The 11,121-nt window shown below is 39.0% G+C and overlaps 1 protein-coding gene across 2 annotated transcripts; it reads right to left on the bottom strand.

Annotated features, from left to right (window-relative positions):
• Positions 1–314: 314 nt before the first annotated feature.
• On the bottom strand, positions 315–10,361 carry MAT2B (methionine adenosyltransferase 2 non-catalytic beta subunit). 2 transcript variants are annotated; one of them, XM_081945684.1, is made up of 7 exons: positions 10,212–10,361; positions 8,268–8,462; positions 6,724–6,838; positions 6,285–6,437; positions 4,438–4,631; positions 2,310–2,423; positions 315–950 (listed from the first exon to the last, which is right to left on the bottom strand). In XM_081945684.1, exons 1-7 carry the CDS (start codon positions 10,272–10,274, stop codon positions 780–782), a joined length of 1,005 nt encoding a protein of 334 aa, XP_081801810.1. In that variant the 5' UTR covers positions 10,275–10,361; the 3' UTR covers positions 315–779. The 2 variants fall into 2 exon arrangements, with proteins under 2 accessions (XP_081801810.1, XP_081801809.1); XM_081945683.1 differs by having other exon boundaries at positions 10,158–10,289.
• Positions 10,362–11,121: the final 760 nt, after the last annotated feature.

The raw sequence follows: 11,121 nt of genomic DNA, 5'->3' as shown, positions 1-11,121 counted from the left end.
GTACTACTTAATGATGTCACTGCCTGAAAATAGCTTTTCTGCAACAGCTCTCTTTAAATAATTCTGTAATTATTTCAAATTTAATGAATTAATATTTTCTTTGAATAATTTTCAGGATTTTATTACCTTCAATTATTATTAACTAAAGTGTAAGGAAATGTACTTTTACGACATAGTAAATAACATCAGTTAATACCACTCATTGTGCATTTATGACAACATTTTTGAGAAAGGGATGTGAACTGTTTAATGCAATGCTGGAGTTTCAAGATGCAGTACAATGTGGAAACATGTGAAGTGTAAGTACACATTCATTTCAAACAAAAATAAAGTTTTATTATTAGATTTTTTCTAATCATATCTAAAGCAGGTCCAATGCTTTTTTACTCTAGTTTCAAATTGCATTTGGAAACATTGAAGTTCTGCATTACAATGTTTATTTATAGTAATCAAGAAAATAAATGCCAAGAGATTCTATCCAACAATTTGAAACACAAAAATTGCATGTGAGGAAATATTTTCCTTCCACGTTATTGATGACTGCAATAATTGTAGATCACTAGATTTTTATGATAAGCCAGTGATAAACATAAACATATATTAACAGCTTCAAACAAGGTTAAATTTTTTTATCAACACTTCTTACAATTTCACTAGTGCAAGACCATATTTTTTACCTGATTCAACTTGAAACACAGAATGCTGAATACAAAACTATTCTTTCTCCCCTTTTTAAAAAAGTGTGTCATATACCATACTTACACTAAAATATTTACAAGCTAGTGGAATACTGTCTGTCTCCATCTCTTGTCAATGAGGAAAGGCCAAAGTGATTCCTTGATTCCAACTTGAAACGGAGTATGATGACCAATGCCCAACATGAGAAGACGGGAACAGTCAAGCTGAGCATTCTTAGGACGAGGAGCACCCAGCACTGGGCTATCTGTAATCTTTAATTTAAAAGACCAATTTACTTATTGTTCAGAATAAAAAAAATACTGAAATGCAGTTGTTTCTAAGGATCTTCTCTCTCCCATCCCAAAACATTTTTCTCTCTCATACTGTAATATTGTAATAATATCACAAGGAATCCTGAAATCTGCAAAAATTGCACAACAGAACCACAGATTATATATCTGCCAAAATGTCTATCCAAGTTTTAGTCATGGAATCAAAAATACACGCAGACATTAAAGTCATTTGTGTCTCCTGAAAAGAAGCTTCTAAAGGTAGCCTTCGACTGTAAATAGAGCAAAAGTTGCTACAAGCTGTGCTCAACTTGCAACCATTCATTTAAGGACCATTCAAAGTTATAATGGCACTTATAAAAAAGTGACATAAGTGTTTTCCAGAGAATCTCTCCCTTCAGGGACTTTTTGTGTGGATCGGAGGGGGGCAGAAATTCCAACTTCGGCTCTGCTTCAGCCTCCTGAAGCTTTGGGTGAAGGCTGGAGGGAAGTGTCACTGGTGATAAAGAGCAGAGGGCCTTGTTCCAGTGGGACTGAATCATGGCCTGGAACTGGCTGACCATCTCAGCCCATTTAGCCACCAGGCACCAGTACCTGGACTTGCACTCCAGCAGTTCTTCTCTCTGCTTGGAAAACCTATGTTTGTATTCCTCAGTGAGGTGCTTCTACTGAGCCTACTTCTCAGTCAGATCCAATTTGAACTGAGCCAGCTATTTTGCTAACTCTTTCTTATGGTGGCTGCTTAGGTCCAACAACTGCTTCCTATTGGGCTGGCAGGGAAAGGGCAAGTAGACACCAGCAAGGCCCTCAATGTGACGTCGGCCACGCCCACCGTCACATGACCACATAGCCACGCCTACCCAACCATTAGGCAGTTCGTATTAGTAGTCCGTGGGATTTAAAATTATGAATTTAGTGGTCCCTGAGGTCCAAAAGGTTGGGGACCCCTGCTTTAAAGTATTTCTTTTCTAATTTTCCAGGCCCACAGATGCCTAGAATTCCTTGCACTTAGATGAGTGTTTACATAAAAGGCAATGTAAAAGGACAATTCACTGAGCTATGAGAAACTATAATCAGAAAGCAATTTTTCATCCTTTCCAAATACCATCTTAATTGCAGCTAAAATTTCTGAGTTACATTGTTATAAGGTTATCACTTAAAATTGCAGGGACAAAAGCAAACATTGCTTCTCAAAGAGCCAAAGAAAGATCAAATAATTGGATTATCAATTTCATTAGGTAAAGAGTAGTTGTTCCTCAAGTTAACATTTCATAGCAGTATATAAAACAAATGTCAAATGTTTACCAACTACAACTTAGCTCATTCTGATTAATTACTTACTGGTCTTAAGTGGCTACTAGGAAGATTGAAAGCATCAGCCATAGCACGTGCCATTTCAAACTTAGTCATCTGTTCATTACCAGACCAGTGGAATGTTCCCTTAATGGATGGATCCTTGGAAAAACAACAAACACAATTTGAATTCATTTTCAGGAAGGGGAATATAAATTACAAGTTTTGTGGGAGGCCACTAAATAATATCAGAAGCAGCATTTAATTCAATGCACTGTTTTTTGCATTATCAAAACATATTTTTGCTACATAATGTAATACTTACTATACATGTATTTAACTCAGGCTACATGATACTTTGTACACAATAGTGTTACTAGGAAAAAAAAAATGTCTTCTCCAGAATAGTTGTGGCTGTTTTACAACTGTTTTTGTTACAAATAATCTCTAGCACTCCAAGATGCATTAATAAGATGCAACATTAAAAAAAAAAACTCAGTGAACTCTCTGAATATTAAGTTTAGCCTTGATTAGAGTTATCTGATGCTTTAAGTGTTAAATGAATACAGCTCCTGAACACGCAGCATTTAGATTGATAGCAGGAAGCTTCATAAATATAACAAACATTAGAAAGATAGGTGTACCTTAAATCACAGCTATTTCTTTTTTTAAATGTTTCAAAGCTGGCAAAGAAATATAGAATGTATAGACATACATGGGAAGGAAGAGTTAACAGAAGCGATTTTTGTTTAAAATTTTGAATCATCTAGACCAGTGGTGGGCAACCTTTTTTTTCAACTGAGCCAAATCTCGCCAAAACCACGATTGAAATTTATTTTGAGAGCCACACTTTTAAAACCGAAAATACATAGGATGGTACACTGTTTTTAGTTTCAATAAACTCTGGCATTTGAAGCACGCAAGTTTTAAAGCTGTCAAGTTACAAGATCCTTGCATCCCTAACCCTTTAGGAAAAAAACCCCAAGGGGTCTTCAAACCTGACAGCTTGAAGACTTGTGGACTTCAACTCCCAGAATTCCTCCTCCAGTCATGTTGGCTCAGAAACTCTGGCATTGAAGCATGCAAGTCTTAAAGCTGTCAAGTTGCAAGACCCTTGCACCCCTAAACCTTTAGAAAAAAAAACCAGGGTCTTCAAACCTGACAGCTTGAAGACTTATGGACTTCAACTCCCAGAATTCTGAGAATTGAAGTCCACCAAGGGCATCAATCATATTAGCCCAGGGATCTGCAAAATTGGCTCTTAAGACTGGTGGACTTCAACTCCCAGAATTCTGAGAATTGAAGTCCACCAGTCTTAAAACAGCAACTTTGCAGACCTCTGTGTTAGCCCAAAGCCTGGCGCTGGGCGGGCCTTGCTCCCCCATTGGTGGAGCCCCAGGAAGCGAGGAGGGAGAAAAAGAGACGGAGGCAAGGAGCTTCTCCCCCCCCCCCCGCAAAAATCTTATCAGGGAGCCGGCGGGCAGTAGCAAATTAGCTGATCACGCGGCGTGGGCGGTAGCAAATTAGCCGATCACGCCGCGTGGGCAGTAGCAAATTAACCGATCACGCGGCGTGATCGGCTAATTTGCTACTGCCCGCCCGGCTCCCCGGTTAGATTTTTGCTGGGAGGGGGCGGGGGGGAAGCTCCTTAGCCTGCGTTTCTTTTTCTGCCTCCTCGCTTCTCGTCCCCGCCCGACTTCAGGATCCTCCCTAATCATTGTGGATCGAAAAGAAAAAAGGGAAAGAGGCGCTTGTTTTGAAGTGCCCGAGAGGAGGGAGGGGAGCGGGCGCTTCAAAACAAGCGCCCCTTTCCCTTTTTTCTTTTCGATCCACAATGATTAGGGAGGATAATAATCCGGCACACAGAAGAGCCGCATTAAAATGTGTAAAGAGCCGCTTGTGGCTCGCGAGCCGTGGCTTGCCGACCACTGATCTAGACAGTATCATACATTGTATTGCAAATTTTAACCACATGTTCTTGTGTAAGTATTCCACATGTTTTGATCAGAACTTTATTATATTGTTCATGTTGCACTCTAATCAGATGCACATTATTGCTTCTAGGAGGTTTGCATGCATTTTTAAAACCTCAAATACATAAAAAAAATATTTGTAGACATCAAATATGAGAAGCAGTGCTTCAAACCTGATATAATACATATAAGAAAGTTCTTACCACCATTCTCCTCTCAGCTAGCTGTCGGCAAACAATGGCTACATCCTTGACATATGTTGGAAACCTTTGCTGCCAATGGTCTATATTGGCTGATTTGTTATTGAACTGCACCTTATCAAACATAGTTGTCACAGCACTTTCTTCCAGCTTTTCCACTTCTCCATATAAAATAGGGATTCTAAGGATGGCAGCACCTAAGACAAAAGAAAGAAAAGCCATAAATGTTTCAGAAATCAAAATACATATCCATGCAATTGCCCAGCATGCTGTAAACTTCACATCAATAGGGAAAAAATGGAAAGGGAACAGATTTAACTGGAAGAAGCCAATTTTTTTAAAAAAAAGTCTGAAAACTGCTTCAAAACTGTTTCTGGCAATGTTTCCTAGAATAATTCCAACTGTCAAAATGAACTCTAGACAGTTTCGTTTCCCGTGATAATTTTGACAAACTCTCATAGTGCAGTATACTTAAGGTAATAATACCTGGGAAACTACCAACCTGAGCTTGCAAATTCAACAGGCTCTGAAATACATATAAGAACTATCATTTAAAAATTCAAAATACAAAGTCTTTGTAGCTGCTTATTTCATTTCAGCTTTTCTTTCCTCTTTCCATTTCTATTATCTATGTAATGTACAACCTATTCAGAGTATATTTCTTTTAATTCTCACTTCACCATAATACACTTGTTTATGCAGCATTCTTCCATTCTTTATGTTTTTCCCTTACAAACATAGCAAGCTGATTCTTATGTACAATCCAACCAAGCAAAAAGTCTAGGAGATTCTCAGTCATCCAGGTCATGTTTGTTCCAAAGGTGCTTTTTCAAGAGGCAACTGGATTTTCTTGTTTTTATTTTGAAGACAATTCGCTTCATCCAAAAAGCTTCTTCAGCTCCGACTGGATGCTGGGAATGGAAGGATTTATATTCCTTGCAGACAGCTGGTCATTTGCATTCTTTCAGAGGGTCGTTGATAAACCATTGATTATCCTTGTTCTCAGAGTCACCTGAGTAGTGCAAATGGGAATGGAGCCTTCTTGGCTGCAGGAAGTTTTTTGCCCTGTGTCCTTTCACTGTTGAAGACAGGCACAGGCTATTTGGGATGAGTGATTGTGTTGTCTGTACCTCAAACCAAAGTGCAAATGGTTCCTGTAGTCTGCAATTTTTTTTTTTTTCTGGAAATCTGTTCATACTCCAACACCATTCGAAGGGGTTCATCCCAAAATGCATAGTTAAAAGTCTATGGAGATTCTCAGTCATCCTAGTCATGGTTGCTCAAGAGGCAACTGGACTTTGTTTCTTCTTTGAAGACGTTCTCATCCAAGAAGCGAAACTTAGATGACTTAGACATTAATTAATTAAAAATACAACTTATCTACTGAAATTTTCAAAGAGTATTTTAGAAAAGGGTGGATATCAGATTATTTCTGTTAGCACTTAAATTAATCTGACTCATATTTATTTGGTCCTGTTCTATTCTGACTCCATCAAATCTGAGTACACAAACCTGGGGGGGATGTAGTAGTTGCAAGATGTAAAAGTGATATTGAATTAACATTCCAAAAATATGGAATTTCACACTTTATGGAGAATTAATCTAGGTAAATGAAAATAAAACAACATTCTTGGTGTCAATGAGTCCAAGACACTGGCTCTTGAATCATTTGTCAAATCTTATTAAAAAGATGTCAAAATACATTTTGATATGGTCTGGGTGTCTAAAGGCTTGAGTTACTTTTTTATTCTTCCTTTCTTCTTAGTTAAATTTAAAAATATATCTTTTTATTGCAATGTAACCATTTATTGTTGTTTTTATTATAAAACAATATGGGAAAATTAACTTACCTTCATTGTTTATTAAAACTGCTCTTTCCCCTTCTAGTTTGGTTCTGCCATAGAGATTTAGAGGATTTGGTACATCATTCTCCTTGTATGGAGGGTTTGTTCCATCGAATACATAGTCTGTACTAATGTAGATAAGAAATGCTTCCACTTGAGCTAAATTTGAAAAACAATTATCATAATTAAATGTGTAACTAAGGGACTATTCCACCTGGCTTTTAGTTCTTCAGTAAATTATACCACTTAGAAACTTGCTGAATCAAACCAAAGACCTTCTATTTAAAATAGCAATCAGTAGATCCCACATTCCTCTTTTAACAAACCATGTTATGAAACATTAACTGACAGAAATTCTTCAACACTGGTCGAACTACATACACATAGAATATAGAAAATAATAATTTAACCTTATTTTTTAAAAAAAAAAATCAATAATTTTTACCTGCTTCTTTTGCTATAATTCCTGAAGCAGTCACATTGAGCTGAGCAGCAGCATCTGGTTGACTGTCTACAATATCTGGCCTTCTCTCAGCTGCACAATGTATTATCACATGAGGCTGGAATATACACATATGAATAAGTTCATTCAAAGAGGACCACTGAACTTTCATTTAACTACCCTTTATCTATCTAAAACTTCATGCTACAATGCTGAAAGACTAATTTACCTGTGATCCCCCAAAATGTATACAATATTTATCCATCCCAAATTATTTTTCTGTTTAGCAGTTTGCTTATTACCCTATTCCATTACGAAGAAATTCAAACAGACAACATGAAGTAAAGAATTCTAGAAGTATGACCCTACTTTTAATAAATTCAATAATTTATTAAATTTACCGTTGTTTTCAGAGTATAAGACACACCTTTTTTCCTCAAAAGAGGTTGAAAATCTGGGTGTCTTATACATCAAATACAGCATTTTTTGCATCCCGAAGCCCCGCCCCCTTCACCAAAATGGCCGTGTATAGCCTTATGGAGGCTTTCAGAGAGGTCCTGGGGGCTGGGGAGGGCAGAAATGAGCAAAAGACAGCCGTTTTTGCCCCCCAGCCACCAGCAGCACTCTATAAGCCTTCATAAGGCTATGCATGCAATTTTTTTGGCCAAAGAACGGGCCTGTTTTCATGAAAAATGGGCCATTTTTTGCTCGTTTTTGCCCCCCCCCCCGAAGGCTATTCATTTTTTTAAAAAAAACGGGCTCGTTTTCACGAAAAATGGGCCGTTTTGGGAAGTATGCAGAGTGCAAAAACTTTTTTTCCCCTTTTGGAAAGCTCTTTAAATGATTGATGAGAATTACATTGATAAAGTGCTGTGCCAGCCTTAGGTGCTCTAGATTGTCAGCGATTTCCTTCTCCAGTACATGGATAAATGCACCTGGAAACATCTCCCTACCTACCTACTGTATTTCTCTCTATATATATATATATCCCTCTAATCTACCTACCTACTCTCTCCCTCTCCCTACCTATCTATTGTATTTCTTTCTCTCTCTATTTCTATCTATCCCTCTACCTACCAACCTACCTATTCTCTCTCTCCCCCTACTTCTCTCTCTCTCCCTCTACCAACCTACCTACACTCTCTCTCTCGCCCTACCTACCTACTGTATTTCTCTGTCTCTTTCTCTCTCTCTCTATCCCTTTATCTACCTATCTACCTAACTATTCTCTCCCTCTCCCTACCTACTTACTATATTTCTCTCTATTTCTCTCCCTCTCTATCCCTCTATCTACCTACTTACTTTTTTAAAAAGCCTCTTCAAAACCTTGGTGCGTCTTATACTCCGGTGTGTCTTATACTCTAAAAAATACGGTATTCTCTGCAGTACCATTTTTTTTCTAATTAAAGCATTAAAAAAAAATAAAGTCCCAGTTGTTTAAAAGCAGAATACATAACGAATAGTATATGCTAGCATTTTGGAAAACCAGTTAAATTATTTAGCAATTCTGAACAATATGAGAAACATTTCCTTTCCTAAATTCTCACCAGAAAACCTTGGATTACACTGTGAATAGCAGCAGAATCTAAAAGATTAACTTGTTCAAACATAGGTCGAGCTCTACGGTGGCCACAGCCAAGAGTGTGCCAATGATTTGCTTTAAATTCTTTATAAACAGCTCTGCCAAGGAGTCCAGTGGCACCAGTAATTAGGATACGTCTATTTGGGATATCCACATCTTCCTAAAAAAAAAAAATGGTCTGTAGTCATATAAAATTATCAGTGTTTTTCCCAGAACTTTTGCACGCTCCTCCTGCATCTCTTTCCCTTATTTTTACACATTCCATTGAACTTAAGCCACAGAATAGCAGCTACAATAATAATATGTGTGGTAAATAAAGTTCAAATATCAAAGATAACATACTATGTACGTTTTTCACTCAAGTTTGTAGTCACAGATTTGATGGAGTCATAACAGAATAGGATCAAATTAATAGGAGTCAGATCAGTTTAAGTGCTAACACACATACAGAAAGATAACATACTACGGATGACTATAACTTTTCAATGAATATGACTGAAATTGATATCTACAAAAAGGTTAATTGAAAAAAAAAGTACTCTTTTTATTCTAGTTTAAACTGTCAAGACAAAATCTTTCCAAGGCGGGTTACTTTTCTTTACCTATCAACCAGTAGTTTTTCTATCAAGATTCTTTAGACAGAAAGGAAAAACAGTTACCAAAAGTCCTACTGAAGTTTTACCTTCCTTATAATTATTCCAGAAAGTATTTCTATTCGAGACAAATCAATGACTTTTAGCAGGTTTCTGGTATTATAGCTTATGTACAGTAATTCTAATTCCAATTGCTTATAAAGAATGGTTATTGGAATTACACAACGTTGTTACTGAGAGGTATTTTTCTTTACTCTTCTCTTTTTTTCCCCCTTTCGTGACTTGTCTTTTTTAGATTGCTAGATATGACAGCAAGTTCTATCTTGTCTTTGTTGATCCGTACATTTGTCTGGTGTTCCATGTAAACTTAGGAACAAGGGCATAAGTGCTCGGAAAATGTAGCTGATCAGCAAAGGGTTAATGGAATGTTATATCCCTATCAAGCACTTAAACTAGTTTAAACAAACACAAGGTCTGTCCTTGAAATAGAACCAGCCCAAATACTTGACAAATAATAAAATCAGCATTTTTCTTTACTTTGTGTGACCTTAAGAAGTAGGAATGATTACTTCAGGCTAGGCGAAAAGTAAGGCATTCTTATAGGAGGAGGAGGGATGCAAATGAGCAACCATTAGAGGGGGGAAAAAACCACTTAGGAATTTCATTAAATGCACATTACCGCTGAAAGATTGTTTACTAGGCCCATGACAATGGAACTGTGAATATTTAGTTTTAGGCAACATTTGCAGTTTAACTGTTCGCCTCCCCGGATAGGCTATTTTTCATTCAACAGCGAACAGTAGATTTAAACCATCACGTGTGCGAATGGCTTAATTTAACAACTCTCCTCCCACGCAGTACTAACGGGAACAAGGGAAGTCCCTCCGCAGCTCGCTCGCTCCCTCCCCCGAGTGTTTACAAGTGTTCCTCCAACCCTGAAGCTGGATTTGAAGCCCCAAACTGTAAAACCTACCCCCTCCCCGGAAACTAATGCTGGCTGGGAATTATGGGCGTCCCGATCCAGCACATTCAGAGCAGGGGAGGGGAAAACTATCATATAAACACAGGCACGGGAAGAAAACGCTTTGGGAGCGCCGAAGGAGATCTGCGGGGCAACTCAAGATCTGCAGCCCCGAGGACCCCTTTAGGGCGTCGTCCGCCCCACAGGCAAGAGCAAGGAAGCCGTCGCCAAAGCCGAGCCGGAAGAAGGGCGAGGCGGCGCAGAGGAGGCGCGCCTAGTTTGTTTACCACGGTTTGTTTACCAGCGGAGAGGACGAGGGGTTGGGAGGGGGAACGCCTTGCGAATCCTTCCTCACCTCCTCGAGCCAGCAGCTCCCCGGCTCAAAATGGATGCGGAGCCCTTTCTCCCACCCGACCATCCCTCCTGCCTTGGTCCGTAGGCGCTGCCTCCGCCGGTGTTCAGCTAGACTGTGGCGGCGGCCGTCACCCAAATCCCTCCCCTTTCCTCCAGCTGAGCCGCAGATTGGTCCGTTCCTCCGCGGGAGGCGGGGTTCAGAGGGAGCGCCTCATTGCGGATGGCGTGCGCTATGGCTGGAGGGGCAGAGAAAGCCCGATCCAGTTTTCTCTTGCTGGCTTCTTTGGGGGCTGATAAACTTTCTGAACTGGACTGTTTTACAAACTCCCCCCCCCCCAAGAAACAGCCGGGGGCCGCTCTTTCTACATTTTCCTATCCCGGAAATATTAGCGCCGCAGGGTAAAAAAACCTAAGGCATGAAAATACCCGCCTCCCCATGAACTGAATTTCTTGCTCTTTGCCTCAAAGCATTTAAGTCAGTGTAATACAGCACTACTGGTTTAGTATGCAAGGCAGACTTGTCTTTATTGTCCAAGCCCAGAAATCTTTGCAAAATGAGGTAACGTGTGATAGGCATGTACTAAAAGCCGTGGAAAATATGCGTAAAAACGGCATGCACAAACTTGTCACCCAGTTCAAAGGTTGCTTTAATGCGCAGATAAAAAGGAACCTGGTGAGTTCTTTTACATCCAATTGAAAGTGAAATTGCTAATTTCTGGCCTTAGCTTTCACTTATTTGAAATTGTTGAAGTAAGGTTACAATCTGATTGCCCTCAAGATTTTTGTAGCTCTAAATTAAATTTCCTTTGTTATTAGCCAGCTTCCAGAAACTGCACAGTAAAATCTGGAAGACAAGCCATTACAAGTTTGAAATTATTATCACTATTGGCATTTATTGTTTTTATGCTGTT

The sequence above is a fragment of the Natrix helvetica genome (assembly GCF_964273705.1).
Source record: "Natrix helvetica genome assembly, chromosome: 1".
NCBI classification, from domain to species: domain Eukaryota; kingdom Metazoa; phylum Chordata; class Lepidosauria; order Squamata; family Natricidae; genus Natrix; species Natrix helvetica.
The sequence above is the reverse complement of the archived record's forward strand: the minus strand, read 5'-3'. Positions and strand labels throughout refer to the sequence as shown.